The 21257-nt window shown below is 40.9% G+C and overlaps 1 protein-coding gene across 1 annotated transcript; it reads left to right on the plus strand.

Moving 5' to 3' along the window:
- The first annotated feature begins 2454 nt into the window (after window positions 1–2454).
- Window positions 2455–20652, plus strand: alpl (alkaline phosphatase, biomineralization associated). Its single transcript, XM_079342692.1, has 12 exons — window positions 2455–2595; window positions 6976–7124; window positions 7970–8089; window positions 9212–9327; window positions 11865–12039; window positions 14221–14396; window positions 15253–15393; window positions 15555–15624; window positions 15763–15897; window positions 18598–18789; window positions 18908–19027; window positions 19750–20652. Exons 2-12 carry the CDS (start codon window positions 7052–7054, stop codon window positions 20031–20033), a joined length of 1602 nt encoding a protein of 533 aa, XP_079198818.1. The 5' UTR covers window positions 2455–2595; window positions 6976–7051; the 3' UTR covers window positions 20034–20652.
- The last annotated feature ends 605 nt before the right edge of the window (window positions 20653–21257 follow it).

The raw sequence follows: 21257 nt of genomic DNA on the forward strand, positions 1-21257 counted from the left end.
CACTGAGCCAAATGTTTTTTACTTGAAAACAAAAATATCACACTTTTGAGATAGCAAATTTGCCTGGGCAGCACAGCCAATCAATTTGAACCTGAGACAAAAAGTTAAACAAATATCTTGTAACCATGCCAACCTGACACCTCTACCTGACCTGGAGGTCGGTTACCTGCTTCAGTCAACTTCAGGGGAAAAATATCAAATCAATGAAAACTTTATGGTGTGTCCAATATTTGGTTTCAGACTGAATTTCAGATCTGCCAGATTGTTCAACAGAAACCTGTGAAACAGTGACACTCAGAGATCAGCCACTATAACTGCATGATAGCTGAATTTATTGTCTCATTAATAAATACTGTGCTTTAAAAAAAGGCTGTAGTGTGAAAGACATATCGCTCTAAATAGTCTGTCTATAAACTCCCCAAAAGTCCTCAGATCCTCTCCATCGTTCGTCTGCTCCACTTTTCAGAAAACGCTTGTTTAAACAGCCCATCTGGAGATTTTCCCTTCATGACGTCACAAAGGGAATGAAAAAGATGAAATCAATTAGGAAGAAAAAATAAATGAAAACCCATAAAGCAGCGACACTATCAACGTTTTGAAAACACTTTGACCCTTAAGTGATAACTGTTTAATATTAAATGGCTATGTATTATATCTACTTTTATTTTTTCATTTTTTCTTTATTTGTATTCAGAATGAAATATTCATAAATGTAAATATATTTAAAACAGACTATCAGCCCGGTCACTGAAGCAATGGCATCGGTCGTCCGACAGGGGGAGCTCCCGGTCCATGTCCTCCCACAGAGTGCATGGCATCGTTATTTCTAAGGCTTTTCTTTTTTTTCCCCCTCCCCTCGTGGGATACAGACCGCTATTCTCAGACCCCCGGAGCAGGAGTCGAACAAGTGTGGCCTTATAAAAGGACCGAGAAATATCGACAAGGACACACATTTCAAGGTGAAGGATTGAATGCACTGCAGACACATTTGGATGCACATTTTGTGTCCTGGAGAAAACGCCGCTTTTCAGTAAGTAAAACGACACCACAACTTTTTTTAAAAAAAAAATATAATCTGGCTCTTTTTAACCGACAACACGCTGTTTTTGGAGAGCTGCTTCTTCTGCATCTCGGATCATCTCGGTTGAAACTGTTTGTGTGACAGGTTGTTTTTTAAACATCTGCATCTTTACTCTCAGCATCCGCTCAGTGTAAATGCTTCATGACTTTATCCTTGTTTTTGAAAGGAGATGTAAGCGATCCAAACTGGATTTGAAAGACTTGCTGGTCAACTGTTGCACCAGGACCAGGTTTTATGAACGCCCCTCTTCTTTTCCTTTAAGGATTAACTGTTCTTTGAAGAGCTTCCTATATTTTAAACTCGTTTTATTTGAAGTCATAGGCCTGCATGATTTGATTTGAAAAACTGAAAATAATTCATTCACTTTGAGTTTTCAGCTTGTTCATGGTTTCATGGGTTTCCCTGCACCCACTCCTGTTCCCTCCTCCCTTTAATGTACAGGAGGTTGTAGTAAAAAGCAATTTGGTCTCTATTTATAGCATTTTTGGGGGAGTTTTAATGACAACCTTTCTGTCTTTAAAAAGTTTGGAGGCATGAACACGTATGAGAGGCTTTATAAGTCTTACACCACCCATTCAGGACACATTGGCACATTGAGATGATGTGTTAGCGTGTAACTACATCATTTTTGGTTATCAAGGAATTCGAGGATTATTTTGAAGATAAATAAATGAAACAAGATTCAACTTTTCCAAAGGCCCATTACAAAGTGTGTTTTGTTGAACCCTCAGAAAATCTTTACATTGAAGAAGTGTGATGAAGCAAAATGTGATTATTTTCTCTTTTGATGGAGTGATCGGTTTCTCGTTGCAGCTCGAGTTTTACCTTTTTATTTCACTTAAAAATCGTGTTTCATTGAAAAGCCTGCGGTACTCAAAACAGGCTAAGTAAGACATCTAGTGCAGTGTGAAATCCTGTTAAAATGTTAGTTATTCTGTGTGCATCCAAGAGGTTGGAAGAAGCAGCCTGGTGCAAGAAGCAAACCAAGCTGCCTATCTAAAAACCTGGCAACTGTGTTTAGTGTCCTTGCCAATCAGAGTGAACTGAGACAGAGGAGATAACACAATCTAACGGGTCGTAAAAACCCGGCACAGAAAAATAGTTGTAGAGCTTTGTTGCGAGTTTTCACAAGCCTCTGTCTATCAGCCTGGCACTTCTCAGCATAATTAAAAGCCTAATCCATCTACCTGCTGGGGTGACACATTCAGGTGGCTGAGTGACTCGCCTCAGGCTTTTACAGCAGCTCAGAGGGGGTGACGTTATTTACTGCTGGGAATTTTCACCCCATTTGACACCGACTGGGTTTTTTTCAAGTCGTTGAAACAGCCGTGAAACCATGACGGAAATGGGATCTAATGTCATTCTGAACACGACCCTGTCTGGAGTCCTGCTGCTCGCCGCGGTGGTCCTGCTCTGCTACTTTATGTGCAGACTGGCAGGTCCACTGCCCCCGGGTGGACCTGGCACCTTTTAAAGGGATGTGACTAACTATGGCCTGCTGCATCTTGAGAACGGTAAAAGCACCTGAATTATCACTTCTTCTGTTTTTTTCTCAATAATTATACCCATGGACTCCTGCCTGGTTGGACCCTTTCTTAGTCCAGGTCGGTTCAGATTCACCAGTTTCTCATTAAAGCAGATGGAGTCTGGCACCGGGTTTTTTTGGGGGGGGGTTGGGTGGTGGTGGTAAGCTTTTGGACGTTTTACCAGATAATGTTTACAAGCTGTTTGGAATTTGTATTAAAATGGAAAAATGCAGTTCAAGGATACAATGCGTGCACAATAAACTATAACAGGCCAGGACATGATGGGAAACATTATTGGCAGAATGAACAGCATTTAGTCAGATGTTGCCAGAGATTTTTTTTTTTTGGATTAAATATCAACTGATACAAAGTAACTTTAGTACAAAAACTAAACCCATTGATGATGCTGGCTTGCTCTCTACGATAGAGCACAATCTCACAATTCAATTTGATTTCAATACTTTGGGTCACGGTTCGATTATATTGATCATTATGCTTCAATATCAAATTTCATGATGACCCGATCACTAATCACAGTACCTGCTTTGTATTACACAACATGTTGCTAATGTATCTGTGCAATTCAGTGACTGTGCAGAAGTATTGGGTGCCTGGGATTTAGACGTTTATTGCCGTGGTTTTGAAACAGTCGTCGACATGCTGTGAGATAAACTCCTGATGTATTGAAGTTCAAAAGTGTGGTAGCGTGACAACCTCACTTCTTATACCAATGTTTGCTTCCTGATACCTAGACTGGAGCACCTTCCACTGGAATTGATAATAATAATAAAAAAATAAAAACATTTTCTTGGAGAAAGGATGATATTTTATTGAGGGGAGTAGAGAAGAAGAAATGTGGTCGTTGCAGCAGTCCAAAGACAGTATAAGTGAGAAATACAACATGAAAACTGAAACAGAGAAATTAGATGAGTATAATAGGAGGCAGGTGAAGAGTGTAAGAGCTGTCAGTGTGATTTCTGATTTTTGTTGCCAGTTTTGACCAACATCACACTCTGTAAGCTCCAGACTCGTTATAGATGACCTAAAACAAGTTGAATTGAGATATTAGATTCTGGTTCAGTTAAGCCCTGTTCCCACCAAGCGGTCTGGTTCAGATCGGTTCTGTCTCGATGGGAAGGGTACCAAAATAACTGGTCCGTACGTTCCTACTTTTTTGGTACCCTTCTGTTTAGGGTGCTCGGCGTATCGATCCGACCCTAAAGGGTGGAGCTAGACCCACTGCAGCCCCTTGATTGGTTGAAAGAACCTTAGCAGCAATAAAGGACAAGCACAAAACGCACCATGTTTAAATATCCTGAGGATTTTGCAGAGAGTGAGGTCAGGGTTGTGTGCTTTTAGCCTCAGAGATTCAGACCTTCCTTTGAATCATTCTGTGTTTACTGTGTCACATTCTTCTTCTTTGTTGGCTTTGTTTGTTGGCTATTTTCTCTATGTCGAGCCCTTGGGATTTAGTGATGAGTAATGGCACAGTGGGCTGTGGAAGCACAAGCAACATCAGTGACAGAGCTTGCTGTACCAAACCGTTCTGAACGAAACAGTGTTATGAGGTACTTTTAGTCATTCCTTCAGATACCACATGCTGCTTTTTTGGGAAGCCTTGGAAACATGGTGTTAGTATCCCAACAACTCCATGTGATGTGATACTGTTCCTGAAATCTGGTGCGTTTGCACAGAACCCTGTCTACGCTCAACAACAACAACAAAAAAAAAAAAAGAGTTTTGCGATTAAAGTACTGTGTAAGCATTGTCTCAAGTGTTTCTTCTTCACGGGTGGTCGTGTCCAGTCAATCATTTAGTGTTAATCGGCTTTATTATGGCCCTTAAACCGCTCAGCACTTTGGAGCTCAATCCCATTAAAATGACCTTGACTGTAAGCACAGGGAAGAAAGGGAAGAGGGTGTGGATAATTCTAGATGAAAGCATGGCTTCCATGTTGTCACTACCAACGTGGACAACAAGGCGTCCTGCTTGACTTGAACAAGCTCTTGACTTAAACATGTGAACGTCGTCTAGTGATGTCAGATATCTGGAGAAGTCCTGATCAGGAGGCCTGCACGACAAAAGGAGGGTTTGCTTTTAGCGAGGTGCTCTCAGAATCAATCCTGAGTCCTTTTCTTGCTCTCATCAGCTGAAGATCTTTTAGCCTGTCTGAACTGTGAACTGTGAAGAGGCCAGCTAAACGGTCCTTCATCATGCTGTTTACCAAAACTGTCCTGCAGTGTTTACCCTACCATTCATTCTATATAATGAAGTATGACTCCCCACCACTTCAAAAGAAAAGTACACAGTACGTTTTGATGGGATTTATGTGCACTTAATTTAATTTCTTTCACTGTCCTCTTCAGCCAATGGGGAAAAAAACCCCAACACGTTTCCAGAATGCCGGTGCGACTCAAACGACTTGTGATTGTGTCGGCAGCCTAGATTCTGTATATTTGCCTTGAGCCCATCCCTTGGCGGCGTTGTTTTCAGACACCCATTGATCTGATGTCTGGCTACGATCTAAACGAAAAGGCGCTTCCATCAGTGAGCGTTCGGCGTCCCTCTGCACTGCCTCGAAAGAGTTTCCCCAGGAGGATCTCAACGTTTTGTAATGACTGTGTGTGTGTGTGTGTGTGTGTGTGTGTGTGTGTGTGTGTGTGTGTGTGTGTGTGTACATTTACAAACCTGCTCTGTGCATTGCAAAGATAGCAGCAGGAGACACGATGTCTCAATAATAAACCAACACACATACGCTGGCTAACTCTGTTATCATCTGGAACAAATCTTGTTCAACTAACTTTGCTCTTGGTTTAGAAACGCTGTCACACATGAAGCATGCAGAATATAAAAGGTGATTCTGAAAGCACCTTTAAACATCATTTACTTCACATTCAGTCCCCTCAAGTTTACAGCATGTGCTGTACAGTGAGCACAGTCTGTCACGCAGCCGACAGTTAAGTATCTAAGATGTGTTGTGGTTTAATTTTTAGCTCATAAAGTAACACAGCAGAGGAGCAACATTGAGATATATGTCTGAAGTGACAGTCACCTCTGACTACGTGTGATAGGGATGATGAATGAAACAAAAGTGTTTATTGTATTCTACTGTAAAACCAAACAATATCTTGTTGCTGCGTCTGATACAAACCATGTAGGATATATGTGTCAGTCAGTATGACGGCGTTAAAGATGAAACCTTGCCCTGGTAAGACACGCAAGCTCAGCAGGAGAGTGAAATGCATAAAAAGGCTCTGCATAAATAAAACGAGTATGCATGCATTTTGTAAATCCATAAAAAAAGTATTTCATTACTTCATTTTGAGTTGGCGGATGGGCTGGTGGGGGAAACAGTGCAGTTCAAACAGACCTTGTAAAATATCAGCACAAAGTCATGATGAGCCGAAGTGTGAATATTTACGGGGCTGCTTCATTTCTTCTCACATTAGTTGTCTGTTGTTGGGGTTTTGTTTTTTTTATGACAGAAAAGTTCTGATACATGTTCTGTTAACTGAAAGCAAAGACTCTCTCTCTCGTCCTCATGCTGCATGCTTTACACCACAGCCTCCTCACATAAACCTGAGTGGTATTTTGAATTGTGCAAAACCAGACAACCTCCCTTTGGAAGGGAAATGTGGGAGCATCCATTCTGGAAAAAACAATAGAACCTGAATGTTCTCAAATTATCTAGAAAATGTCCAAAAAATAATTCTCCTGCACACTGCAAACATGCATTTAAAGGCATGATGTTGCAGAGGGCAGTAGTATTAGCAATGCATTGTTTCAAAGAAGACAGTGTGCAGGGTTTAACCTGTGTGTTTTTAATGGACACATTCCCCTCCTCTGCACCTGTCTTATAAAATAGATGTGCAAAGTGTTTACAATTTTTTACGAGCGAATGTACAAAAGCAGCTTTTGACTTCTTTTGTAGCACAGGCCGTTTGGTATGACAAATCGTCACATGCCAATTGTTGCGCTCAGATAATACCAGGATGCTGTGACAACAAAACCCGGTTTCTGATAAGTCAAACAAAGCAAAGGATAAGACTCACAACGGAGAAGTAAGAGTGAGTGCAAACAGTTTTAATGTCTCTTAAAGCAAACTGCCAATACTGGAGCGGATTTGTCGATTCATCATGAGCAGCCTGCGATTATATCTGTCACTTACACACAGTGGATATTTGGAGAGGTGAAGACCGAATAAGGATTCAGATGTTTGCCTTAAACACGTGTACTTTGTGAAATTATCATCAAGTAAATACCTATTAAACTAGTTTGTCAGTCAGAGTGTGTGACATAGTGTGTCACATAGACTAAATTACTGTTGTGTGTGTGTGTGTGTGTGTGTGTGTGTTTTCCTCCACCTAGCTGTGCGGCGACTGCAGACAGGCTCTCTCAGCTTTAAAAGTGGCGTGTTGTGTGTCAGCCGCACAGAGACGACAACATGAAAGTGACAGCTCTGCTCATCATCTGCTCCTGTCTGCTCCTGGAGATCTCAGCGAAGCCCAAATTCCCCGGTAAGTTGGCGAGTTTTCAGTCACACGGCGACAGAGGCAACAACCGTCTGGACGTGTTTTTCAAGGTTGTAGGTCATTTGAAGCCCTTTAAGGATTTCACAGGAATTCCCCGTTTGAATCCCAGTTCTTCAGGAAAGGAACACCCTGCTCCTGTGTAGGATGCAGATGTGGTTTGTTTTTACTGCATTTTGGTGAACCTGGGTCACCTGATAGGATATGAATTATAAATAAATATAAATGGGGGCATTTGTATTTAAAATGACTTGACTGATTTTGTAACCATTCCTTTCATTGAACTAATGATAACTATATTGTTTTGTAAGTCAATTTTAAAGCAAATCAGTCAAACATTGTTTTGTTTTTTTGTTGTTTTTTTTCAGGTTCAAATGTGATTTGATTTAACCCTTCTTTGTGTTTTATGTCAAAGTGGACAGAACAAGTACACCCCAACCATTAGCGTCAGGGATTCAATAAGAAAAGTTTCAATTTCAGTTTGAGTACATTTGCAGTGACGAGGCTTGAGTTGTAAACACAGCGACATCTTAGTCAAAAAGGTCACCAGCTAATGATTGCACTCAGAGAAAACAGCAGGTCTGAGATCACTGCTTTTTTACTCTGTGGTGAAGAGAGACCAACTTTGCAGCTGCAGCCTTCACCAGATACAGACCTTGGTGCATGATATCTCTGTGTTTGGATCTTTGGTTTTCTGCATGTAGAACAAATCCTATGAAGACACTGCTTTGACTCTTGGACATAACAGTACAGGACATTTTAAAGATCAACCTGCCTCTATTGATTCCTCTTACTATAGACAGCTTACCAGATGTGCGTGTTGTTTTACACAGAACAAGAAAAGGATCCCAAGTTTTGGAATGATTGGGCCCAGAGGACCCTGAAGAACGCTCTGACGCTGCAAACGCTCAATCAAAACACAGCAAAGAATCTCATCCTCTTTCTCGGAGACGGTAAGCAAGGACATTATAATATTCACGTTCCGATATGAGGCAAGAAATTGTGAAATATACCTGAAGGGCTTTTTCAAGTCCCTTAAACGTGGAAGGTTACCTTGCCGCAGGTGGACATTAATTGCAATAAAAACTCACTTTTCTCCTTGATGTCGTCTTTACGGAGCATTAACTGAGCCAACAGTTTGGAGGGGTAAATTGAAATCTGGCCGAAAATGATTGAGATTTTACCCTTCTTTTTTATTTATTTTTTTAAACAGGAGTTGATTGTATTGTATAAAACAGATGAAACTGTGCTCCCAGCAGATCATGGAGCTTCCGTTTGTGCTGGGCTGCTTATTGGTCGCACAATAACCTTTGTCCTCCTCTCTCACTGGAACTGTGCTCTCTGTTTGGACTGTCGGCACCACATTGACATTCTTGCCCACTGCTGCGTGCACGCTCATGTTAGCGTAGTCAAACTAAAAGGCAGAATATTAACAGTTTTTTTTTGTTTTGTTTTTTCAAGACTTATGTAAGACACAGCAAGTAATGTTTGCCAGAGTGGGAAATGTTTTCCAGACATTGTTTGACTTTCGCAAGGAAAATCACAGGATTCTGTAGAAACAACCCTCAGCTTCACAGGAACAAAGTCATTCTTGTTTACCTGAAGGACTCTGGTTTTGTCTAACTTTCATGCTTTATTTATGCAGGGCAAGCTGCAGAATGTCTGAAAATGATCGGAGTAAACCTTGAGCAAATATTTTACTCTTTGCTTTCTGGCTGTTAACAATAGCAGAGAAGCTGTAACCTGTGAACACCGTGAAGAATTTCTCACATTTTCCTGTAGTTATCTTTCATTTCCAGCTTCCCCCTCTTTAAAAAAAAAAAAAAAAAAGCTCAGCAAACAGCTTTGAGAAGTGAAAACGAGAGTTTGTTTTTTTAGGTCATTTGTATCAGAGAAATATTTTGCCTTGCTGCACTCATCCTTGTTCTAAAGTATCTAAGAAAACAGAAAGGTACTGGTGCAACCTGGGCGCAGCGTGAATGAAACAAGTTCATGTTTGCAGAGTGCTGTCTTTTGCTTTCCAGCCCTGAGGGGAAACTAACGGCTCTAACAGTGGATGTGATTTTGGTGTTTAGGGATGGGCGTTCCCACGGTGACGGCCGCTCGAATACTGAAGGGTCAGCTGAACGGAAAGAGCGGAGAAGAGACGCAGCTGGAGATGGACAAGTTCCCTTTTGTGTCTCTGGCCAAGGTCAGACTCCAATATTAATGTATATATATATAATCATTCCAACATGTTTACAAGCACCTTCTTTATACACTTATTTTACCTCATTATTTATAATGAAATTGGATTTTAAAAGCTAAAAGGGTGATTTTCACTGAAGACAAAATGACTATGAACCTGGGTGCTAACACAGTGAAAATAAAAACTTGTGTCATACTTAATGTAGACAAACTCGCTCACTGGGTGTAGGTGGCTGTGCGGTTTTGATAAAGAGCTGCACCTATGGGAGGCATCCATCCAGTGGCATTAAACTGGGTAACTTCTCAGTGTGGTCCGGCATCTGCCAATATGTTAACAACACAGGTTGAACAGGCTTTTTTTTTTTCTCCTGGTATGTAGGTTAGCTTGGCAGGTTGGTTAGCTCCTTGTTCCTGTCAGTATAAGCATAGGTAAAGGTTCAGTAATTACATTTTATTTATATAGCACCTTTCACAGACAAAAGCCACCAAGTGCTTCACAAACATAGTTAAAAACATCACACGCAATATAAAAGGCCAAGTCAATACAAAAATCAAAGCAGCCCTAAAGAATCTAATTAAAAGGCTGGACAAATAGAAGCGTCTTCAGTTCGCTCTTGAAGGTGTCAAATGATTCAATTGAGCGCGGAAGTTCATTCCAGAGTCTCGGAGCAACAACCTGGAAAGACCGGTCACCTCTAGTGCGAAAAAGAGAGCTCGAAGGACCGTCATCAGATTCTGATCCATAGACCTCAGTGTAAGGCTGGATCAGATCCCTGATATAAGAGGGAGCCTGACCATGCAAGGCTCTGAAAGCAAGAACCTGAATTTTAAACTTGAACCTATAGGACACCGGCAGCCAGTGAAGATCTTTTATCTCAACCTTTAGGGGCCTAAGTTCCTCCACTAATTCACGTCTGTGAGTCAGAGACTCCGTGAAGGACTTCCTGACAGAGTCCTGTAACTGTAAACAAGGTCCTTTGAGCCCCGTTTCCACCGAGTGGTCCGGCTCGGTTCGTCTCGGTACGGCGCGCATTTTGCGGCGTTTCCATAGACTAATCCCGTGAAAGATTCCCAAATAACCGATCGGTACCGTCCCACTTTTTGGGACCCTTCCGTTGGGGTGCCTAGAATGTCAAGCCGACCCGAAGAAGGGGAGCTAAACACTGCAGTCCGTTTATTGGTTGAACGAATCGTCACTTCCCGTGTTACGTCGGCAAACAAAACTCCGCCGTCTTTAAACCATACAGAGCTGATTGTTTACGTCTGTATTTCTCCTCACAGCACACTGAAACAAAGCTTGATTGAATTTTTGTAATAAGTAGATGAACTGCTGGATGTCTTCTTCGTTGGTTTTGTTTGTGTAGCGTTTTTCTCCTTTGTTGAATTTATTAGTTAGCTGTTAGCGGTTAGCTGCTATCGTGTGATACTATTTACATAGCGGCTATCGTCATCCGGCTTACACGCCGCCTACCAAATACGGCACGGGTGGCTGTGGAAACGCAAACGGGATCGGGCTTAATCGAACCAAACTGTACCAAACTGTACCGATCCGTACCGGACTGCTGTATGGAAACGGAGCTTTAGAGTATCATGTCATACTGGCTGTCTGTATTGTTCCAGATTTGAAGCTGGACGAGCAGAAATCACTCAGTTGTTTGTTTGCTTAGGGAGGGATACAGCAGCAGCTACGGCCTTAAACAAACACAATGTTAGTTGTGATCAAGATGATCTCGTACTACTACAGGGTGTCGTGTGTGTAGCTACGAGCCAGATATAGTTAACCCTTTGTGTCAGACGACTATTGTTGTCTGAAATCCTTTCAAATGAAAGAGCACTCAGTGTTGCAATGCATGAGACCTTCTTCCTGTCGTTGAACACAGGAGATCACTGTGCTAGTTTAAGTGTCTCTATGTCCTGTAAATGATTAATACAGATTTATTCTTTTGTTTTCTAAATAAATAATTATATGAAAGTGTTGGATTTAAATATTGAAATCAGGAGGTGAGTCGTGGAGCCATTTTCAGTGGGTTGCGAATGCGTGCCTGGGAGAAAAAAAAGCACTTTTTAAACATTTGTTACATTTAGTTGGGGTTTTTTTCACATCTTTCGTACGGACTGAGGTCCAAACTGCACAATTTTTCAGTAAATGATGCAAAAAATATCCAAAATATGAGTCGCGGAGGAGTTTGTGGTGGGTCCTGAGGGTAGACGAGTTGAGAACAATTGGTTTAAAAGATAAACTCAGCAACAGTGACATATTTTAAGATATTTACAGTTGAAGTAGAAACCAGTTGGATTTTCCAGAAGCTGAAATCTTCAAGCAGAGAGGAGTCTAGAAAAACATATTTGATTCTTTTTACGGCAATTGCAGAGGGTAAGAATAATCGGTCCTTTAGCCCTGCTGTTACAATATGTAAGACTGTATGTCATTGGTGAAGCACCTGCCTAGTTATTATCATGTCTAAATAAGTTACATCATCCAGCAGAATGACTTTACATGATCTGTTGTCTAACACAATTTTCAATGACCTCGCTCTGCAGACCTACAACACAAACGCACAGGTGCCAGACAGCGCTGGCACGGCCACAGCTTACCTCTGCGGGGTCAAAGCTAACGAGGGCACGGTGGGAGTGAGCGCAGCAGCTGTCCGATCTCAGTGTAACACCACCGAGGGCAACGAGGTCACGTCCATCCTCAGATGGGCTAAAGACGCCGGTAACGTGATATTGAATAAAGACTACACAACACAGCCTCTTTCGCAGATGTTTGCTTGGCAGAACTTTTATTTGTTTGTCATTAATTATGTGTCTCATGTCCAAGGAAACCAAATGAGGTAATCGTTGCTGCTGTGTTTGTGGTAAATGGAAATATGCGCTGCTCAAAGCAATGACTTTGAAGTGTTTTTGAAAGCGATGTTTTTTTTCTCCCCTGCTCCTTCCCCTTTTCAGCTTTTCATGTTTTGAACCAAAGTCATCCTTACAGCAGATCCTAAGTGACTTTAACAGACCCAGGTGGTTATTTTTGGGTGTAGTTCCATTTCACCACCAATTCATGTTTTCTAAAGTTACTCTATGGCAGATGTTTTCTATAAAGTATTATCTGGATTTTTTTTTTTTTTTTAAATCACATTTTTTAATCTCTGTTGCTACATCCTGGTTTGCAGATTTAGTACATGCGGAAGAGGTTGCATGTGGGTCTGGCTTTGAATTTAGTAATTCGATTCAGTGTTGTATCCACAGTGCTAGTCCCTGAACACAACATGGAGAAACAACTCTGTTAAAAGCTTGAATAATGTGCACCTTTCCTTTCCTTTGGCTTTTACCCTTCAATGATTCATTGTGGAGTTATGCAACCTGCTCGATTCTATGTAGAATAACCCTCAACATTAAAGAAAAGAAAGCAGAGAAGGCCTGTTAAATAAGAGACAGATGAGGGAAATGATGGTTCACCGGGGATTGGAGGGGATAAGTAAAGGGTGGGTGAGGGTCAGGGTGTATCCTTGTGCATAAGCATATGTGCGGGTTCAGGGGTCACAGATAATAAGAAATTCAATCACACCTCTGGGAACATGGCAAGAAGCAGCTGACAAAGCACACTGGAATAAAGAGATTTTTTTAAATAGGTCATTTTACCTGCCTGTCCTTTCTGGTTTAGCATTCAATGTTTTTTTTTTTCATTTTTCATCATCAAGATTTATTAGTGGAAAGAATATTTTTGATCATAAGAAGTGGAACAACCAATGACTGGGATGCAAATGACAACGTCAATTTTTATTTTCCTCATCCCGCCGGACCATAATCTGACAAATGCGTCTACAGTATAATGTTTTAGATTCCATTTTTACAAACGGTGTGCTTCGATTAAACATTTGATATGAAAATTATAATTTAGTGATTGGAGAGCCCTTTTCTTCTGTGCTCTTTATATTTTTGAACTGATACAGCACTGATCATTTTTTTCCAGAAACAAGACTGGATTTCACTACTGATCAAGGGATTGGGATAGGATAGGATAGGATAAAAAGAAATGGACGGGAGCAGGAATCTTGAAAATAATAGACCAGTTTTATACGCAGATAAATGAATGAATTAAGGCTTTCATTTCTACCAGCTTCTGTGTTTTTGCAGGTTATACTTGCATGACTTAAAGGAGATAGAAAATGTCTGTTTTGTAAAACGTAAGTAGCCAAATGGACAATGGTAGTGAGACTTTTCTTTTTAAATAATAAAGTAAACAGTAGTGGGACGGTATGGGAGTCGTTCTACTGGGATTGAGACCGCACAGGATTTCTTTTTGAATTGTGGCTCAAATTGGGATGAGACAGGATTATTTTTGTGGGAGTCGGATGGGACTGTTGTGAAGAACTGCTCCAGATTTCCAAAGTTAGATTTGAACTAGTGTGTCCCTTCATTCTTTTGTAAAGGCAGCCTTGACCAGTCCCCTTCATACATGAAAGGAACATGTCAAACTATTATTTACCCCCAGCAAATGACTTGGTAGAAGGAAAATAGGAGCCTAGAAAATGGACAGAGTAACTCAGAAGTGAACAGAGGACCCTTGGAAGTAAACATTGGGCCGTTGAAATTGTACATAGATTGTTGGAAATTAACCTGGACCCTGGACATTGATCACATAACCTTGTAGAATACACAAAGGACAAACGTTTGTGGAAATGGGAAGTAAACATAGGACACTATAGAATAAGTACATACAACTTTAAAGTTAGAAAAAACCCATCCCAATTTAACATAGAATAAATAAATTATAGGCTCCTGAGAATTAAGCTTAGGATCCTTGGATGTGAACGTTGGACTTTGGGAAATGTTCCTTCTTTGTGTTACTGTCCCTTGTCTTCACAAGTTTAAAAAGTGTATCTGTACTGTATGTCCACTGTAGGCAAAGCGGTGGGAATAGTGACAACCACTCGGGTCAACCATGCAACTCCCAGTGCTTCTTACGCCCACAGCGTGGACAGAGACTGGTACTCCGACAACGAGATGCCAGCTGAGGCAGTGCAGGCCGGCTGCAAGGATATTGCCAGACAGCTCTTTGAAAACATTCCCAACATTGATGTGAGTCAAAAGTATTAAGTCTTTATGCACAAATTACTAACAAGAGAATCATTTGGATTTTACAGAAATACACAACAACCTTTCGTAGAGAAAGGATGAAATATTGTGTTTTGTTCGCTCCAGCATGAAACTCACACATTAGGATGTCTGGCTAAATAACAAACACACTAAAGGAGTAGCTTCATCTAGCAATACTTCTCAGGTCAAGAGCATGTTATACTGCAATGTATTTTTTAGAGATGAGTTAAACAAAACAAGAAAAACACTTATTACATCTGCTCACCTTGAAGTGAAGACACTTCTGCACAAAACAGCTGTCATTTCCTCACTGTGGGAAATCTAGACGTTGCAGCTACGGTACGAGTCTGCATCTTCTCAAATTGGATTTGGAGAAGTTTTCACCACCACAGCCAAATTTGTAATCTTGTGTTAGTGTACATCAAACACGTTTCTTAATCCTTGGACGGATGAGCTGTTTTCTCATTACATGAATCCCAAATGTTATGCTTTTTTGTACACATCTTTTTAGCATTTCATACTCATAGCAATGATGCTTAATTTTACAACCATTTGGAAAAACAACCAGCGTGGAAAGATTTGCATCAATTAAACATTTGTTGTTTTTTTTTAGAGATTTGGTTTTCATTAGCTTATTTGACAGGCCAGCCATCATTTGCTATAAAGTCGAGGTCTGATTTTGTTATTCATTGACCTTTGGTTGGTGCATTTTGAATTGCAAATATACATTCAAGGGATTTGGATTATGCTAACGGTCAAGTATTACTTTCTCGTAAACTCATTAAAAGCTCTCAAGCCTAAAACAGTATTTTGTTTCATACTTTTCTTTGGTTTTCAGGTGATTATGGGCGGGGGGAGGAAGTACATGTTCCCCCAAAACAAGTCGGATGTTGAGTACCCTGCTATTGCAAAGCACAGCGGCACACGAAAAGATGGGAGAGACCTGGTGCAGGAGTGGACTGACAGAATGAAGGCTAAAGTACATGTGTCGTCCTCGTCCCCGTCTTTGCTTCTCTCATTTCTCTGCTCCCCTCTTTTATCTTTCCAATTACATTTACATATTCGGGAAGTTCAAAGTGAATGCAGTGTTTCACTTTGCCGTACATGTTGTGACTTTTTTCTCCCCCTGTTACCGTGCAGAAAGGCCATTATGTGTGGAACAAGAAGCAGCTCTTATCACTGAACCCGAACAACGTGGATTACTTATTGGGTACGTTTCTGCTCTTCGTCTTTTCAAAGCTCATTGAAGTGTAAATGAAGAGCCATATGTGTATGCATTTGCTGTAGGCATATTTTGGGCGTGTTATCCTTTTTCTCCTTGAACCGTGCCGTGCCTGTGTTACTTCAGGTCTCTTTGAACCTGGTGATCTGACTTATGAACTGGAGAGGAACACTGAGACCGACCCTTCGCTGACGGAGATGGTGGAGGTGGCCATCAAGATTCTGAAGAAGAACTCAAATGGGTTTTTCCTGCTTGTAGAAGGTGAGTGATCAGCTAAATGTCACAACTGGAGTATTGTCATCTTTTTATAGAAAAACTGTCTGACCAGCCACCGCGTAATGTGAGTGGATGTTTGGGTCAATCATGGTTTTTATTGTGTATGAACTGTTTTTTGATGAACCAGATAAGGGCACTTTGTGTCTACAATTTAGAGAACAAATGACATGTTGTGCTTTGTTGGCCTCGCCTTGTGTACTATCATGTAATTATCTAGCGTGAATGCCTGTCATCCTGTCACAGCTACGCAGAGTTGAGCAGACGTTTTTTTATTTCTTTACAGTTTCCCCTTTAAACATTAAAATTCCAGGTCTGATAACCAATGAAAAGAATCCAAAGGTTTCAGTTTGAGTCTGTTTTATTGATGAGCAGACCAGCCATGTTCAGTGAGCACTAGTTTCAGGTATACTGTTGATGCATGTGGAGGAATATTGGTGATTTGAAGCTTCCCCCACTCATTGTGTTTGGCTTGTTTGTCAATAGCCGAAACAAAATTAAATACAGCATATTATCAGTGACCTTTTGAGTTATTTGTAAGAACTTTTTTTTTATTCTTTGGAGAGAACTGGGTCTTCTCTTTTCTATTGTTTACAGTCATTAAAGCTGTACACCTGTAGCAGCAGCCGCTGTAGTTAAAAATGAAGCCAATGTGAAAGTTTAAAAAATTCTTCTTGTGTCCACTTGAAGTTGGTTCTTCGAGCCCCGCGAGTCACAGACATTCAAGAAAGGCAGTTTTTACAGGAGACATGAACAAGTTAACAGCCTGGTTCAGAAACCAGACTGGTGTTATTAGTTATTGTCCTCATGGGCACACACTGCACCAAGGTTTTTAATTTGTTATAAGTCATCCTATCTTCTACCATGTGCTGTTCTTAAACCGGGTCTTTTGTGACTTTGATAGTTCTTCCAAAACAAAGTAATAAAATCGATGTGAGCTGGGTTGCAGTTTTCGAACAATGCAGCGAGTGATGGAAAGCAGATGAATGAAAGAGATGTTTTGGACAATGAAAAGAACTCTTTGGAATTATAGTTTGCGTGCTAGTAATGACTTTTAACAATGTGATTATCGGCCATTTCTTCATTATTGAAGAAATGTCAAAGCAGCTTGTTGGCCTGTTGTAAGAGAGATTTCCCTTCAGCTAAAGGATCTGACATCCTTCATTTTGACATGTTCACATGAGAGATTTTCATTCTATTAGAAGTCCTACAAAAAAAATGCCTCGAGAGAATTCATTTGCTCGTAAACATCACTGGAAAACACTGATTTAGATTTAGTCTTACAGTTCAAAAGAAACTATTTTTTAAGTCTTTCAATTTTCACATAATTGCTCCTGGAAGGGACATTGTGCAACCACTCGTAAAAACACAAAGAGAAAAATACAACATTTAGTATCCATTAAATAGTTTGACAGACATAAGAGCCAGAACAAATCAAAGGAATGCTTATAGATGCAGGTACAGGATACACAGAATCATGTATCAACGTACTATATGTTACTAATGGGCCGTTTTAGGCTGTCTAAAGAGAGGAAAAACATGCAAGTGTGACGAGAACTGAGAAATCTGTGAATGGCCAGTGTCACCACAATATTAGATTTAGCCGGCACAGGAAGGTTGGTGTTGAGGCCGACTACGAGTCCTTGGCCGAATCTGTTGGAAGAAGCACGATAACGGTCTATCGCTGCCGAGGGCAAACACCTGCAACAATGACGAGGATTGTTCAGCCAGACGGAGCGCGAGCAGAGGGGTCCGTATGGTTTCAGACACAGTTTGTCGGATCATCGAGCAGCATCTCTTAGAAGATGAAAGAAGGCCTCGACACCTTTTTGATGGTGGAATTGCGAGGCCCAGGTGACAGCTTTTGTCACTTGTCAGAATTCTGGCATGCCCACTTCACACAGCAATAGGCCATGTTTGTGGGAGAGGAAAGCGGGGTTTGAACATTTTCTCTCAAGCTGTCTATTCTTCTCTGAACGTCGCCTCTTTCTTTGAGAGAAAAGGAGTGGGACACTGTTATTGCCTTTTTAGAAACCCTGTCTTCAAGTGCCAGTTTAAACAAATACCACATACTGCCCCATTCGAGCTCATCTTACAAGATTGTTCTGCCTCACACATGATTGAATATCAGGTCACTCCCTGTCTCAGTTTTAACCAGCTGAAACCAACCAAAACAGCAACACTGATTTGTCTGTATAAACTGTTTGTCAATCACTGTTTATTGCCAAGGCGGCTGCTGCTGTTTTCACCAATAGAAAAAATACCACTAATGCACCACAAGTCAAAGTTCAGTACTGATTGGTGTGCTATTTTTGAGTCCTTGAAAGGTGTTGGCATCTTGACAAAAATGGTGACATGATCTTAGTTATATGAGTGTGGGTTAATGGCAAAGTGGTTAGCAGCCCATTAGCTGTGAAAAGGGGGAAACCTCTCCAGACTGTTTGGTCGGTTCGATTTGTAAGAGAAGCTCATGAAAAGATTCAGACTGGAGAAATCCTAGTCATTATTAAAGCTGAGCTCAGAGATACAAGTTGGAACAGATAGAGATTTTGACCAATGTTCAGACATTACTTTCATGCATATTTACCAAGAAACAAGAGATAAATAAGATGAACAGAAAAGAGTCTGATCACAGCCTGAAATGTGTCTGCGTGTAACGTGATTGGATGATCTTTGTGCCTCTGTCAGGGGGACGTATTGATCACGGACACCACGAGGGAAAGGCCAAGCAGGCTCTGCACGAAACTGTGGAGATGGACAGAGCTATCGGGCGGGCGGATCTCATGACCAGCATCCACGATACCTTGACCATAGTGACAGCTGACCATTCTCACGTCTTCAACTTTGGAGGCTACACTCCCCGAGGAAACACAATATTTGGTGTGTAAAGGTTTTAAGGACGATCATCATGTCTTTGTTGTGCCATGGGCGGTGCTGTACAGTCATTATTCAGACATGTTGTGATTATGGGGTTTTAAAGATTTGCTTTCATTCACAGGTCTGGCCCCGTTCTTGAGTGATGTCGACCAGAAGCCCTTTACCTCCATCTTATACAGCAACGGACCAGGTTACAAAGTCCTTAACGGTGCAAGAGAGAATATCTCCAGTATCAACTACCGTAAGTAAATGAAAATAAATTCTACCCATAACACCTATCGAGGGATAAATCCATGGGCTGTTGCTTTGTGTAATTGGCCTTCCAGAATCAAGGATAACGGATTTAAAGTCCCAAGTGGTAACTAATAATTCAAGACTACACCATCTTAACAAACAACAAGCTTTGGCAGACTGAGCAGCATTAAGTTGTCTTCAACAGGCAACGTCAAAAAGCAACCAGTGAATGTGTAGCTTGCAATTTCTCCCTGTAATATGCAAGCGCAAGAAACTTCATTTTTAAGTGTCGAGGTGCTCGGCCCGTTCGCTAACACTGATCAAGTTTCAAATGGAACAATGTCAAAAACATGTAAAGTTAATCTTGAGTCTTGAACAAACTTACAGATGCATTTATTTTTCATACAAATAATTTAAATTCGTTTTCAGTAGTCAGTGTTTTGCGTGCATGTATTTTCTAGCAGTGTTGCTGATTCATTGGTACGTATCTAGAGATGATTTTGCTACATCATCGATGTTGTGAACTTATTGTTAGGACGTTTCTATCACACTTCCCACATGCAGACTTAAAAAAAAACATTCAGGAAATATTCAAGAACAAACAGCTCCACTAGAGTTTAACAACTCACCAGTGAACTTTTAACTTTGGTTGCGTTTCCTCTTAATTTCACCGGACTTTAGTACATTGTTATCTTTTCATCCCTTGTTGTCTGGTTCTCTGCCTTTCAGAGGACAACAACTACCAGGCCCAATCAGCCGTACCTCTGAGCATGGAGACTCACGGAGGAGAGGACGTGGCCGTGTTTGCTAAAGGTCCCCTGGCCCATTTGCTACACGGGGTCCATGAGCAGAACTACATCCCCCATGTGATGGCATATGCAGGCTGTATCGGCCAGAATAAGAAACACTGTTTGACACGCAGTGGGGCAGTCACACACAGTGGGACATCCACCATGGGCACAGTCCTCTCAAGCATCGCAGCCATTTTCACAGTCACCCGGCTGCTCTGCTGACACTTTTAAACCTTTGAATCCTCAGTTTTAATCTGTCATTCAGTTTCATTTTAAATCTGTTGTTGTTTTGATTTTTACTTATTATACATTCTTTGATCATGGGACCACTATTATGGCACTTGTGTGTAATGATAATAAAAAGCAAGTCATAAATCACCCCAACGCACTGAAATGAAAAAGTGGAGGTCAACACACGATTAGAGATCGCATTTTGTGATTTGTCAGTAGAATAGCTTTAATGGATGATTTAAAGACCACTTTGTTAAATGTAAGCCCTTTAGGTTTTGAATATAAAGGTCGGTTTAATAAACGTTTCAACATGTTTCATATCGTAAATGTGCAGTTAACAAAATCTACCTCATTAGCTTGAAAACAAATCTATCATGTAACTTTGGTGTGTTTGGAAAGACACGTTTCGATGGATTCTGAGCCAAAATCAGAGGCAAATGAATGTATCATTAAAAAAAAAAAAAGAGTCAAAATAAAAGACGTGTTTTGTCATACAACGTGTGCGTCCTTGTAATAGCGCTGAAAAAAAAGCCCACCCACCATTGTTGTGTCCAATAATAGAAGTTGTTAAACCTCTTAACCAATTAAAGAAATATTTGTTTTCTGATAATCTGTGGAGTTGTTATTTATTTGTCTTTATTTTAAAGTGTAGCGTTTAAATGTATGCCACCACATTCACAGCAAAAGCTAATTTGCATTCCAGATCCTAAGATATGGATTTTCTGTTTCTTAAGAGTCCCTTAGAAGAAGAAGAAGACGATTTACTTTATGGATGCTGGAAGGGAAATTGGGTTTATTACACTAATGAAAGAGATGTCAGAGCGAAGGAGCTGCCTCCTGCAGGCGCTCCTGAGCTGGTTGGAGGGTGTAGAGGGTTTCTGTGCCTTGCTCAAGTGCACGTTGGCAGTGCCCAGGAAGTGGCCTGGCACCTCTCCAGCTACCACACCAATTTCCGGATTTTTTATTTTTTTTGGCCCGCACTGGGACTCGAACCGGTGACCCTTCATTTCCCGATCACTGGGCTACCGCGCCTTGTAATGTTCAGGGTGAACTGAACGTTTGCAAGTTTGAAAGGGAACAGCTGAATTTTGACATGGCTTTAATGACTTTACATGGACATTTTCCCACAATCCCTCCTGTGAAACGTGGAGGGATTGAGGGTGAGTCAACGTGCGTGCAACAAAGAAACGAATTAAGGAACATTCACAGTGAGCA

This window comes from Symphodus melops, assembly GCF_947650265.1.
Source record: "Symphodus melops genome assembly, chromosome: 4".
NCBI lineage: Eukaryota > Metazoa > Chordata > Actinopteri > Labriformes > Labridae > Symphodus > Symphodus melops.

Coding starts and splice junctions, on each gene's coding strand:
- alpl (XM_079342692.1), top strand. CDS start 7,052: ATGAAAGTGACAGCTCTGCTCATCATCTGCTCCTGTCTGCTCCTGGAG. Junction 7,125..7,969: donor AGCGAAGCCCAAATTCCCCG/GTAAGTTGGCGA, acceptor TGTTTTACACAG/AACAAGAAAAGGATCCCAAG. Junction 15,898..18,597: donor GTTTTTCCTGCTTGTAGAAG/GTGAGTGATCAG, acceptor TGCCTCTGTCAG/GGGGACGTATTGATCACGGA.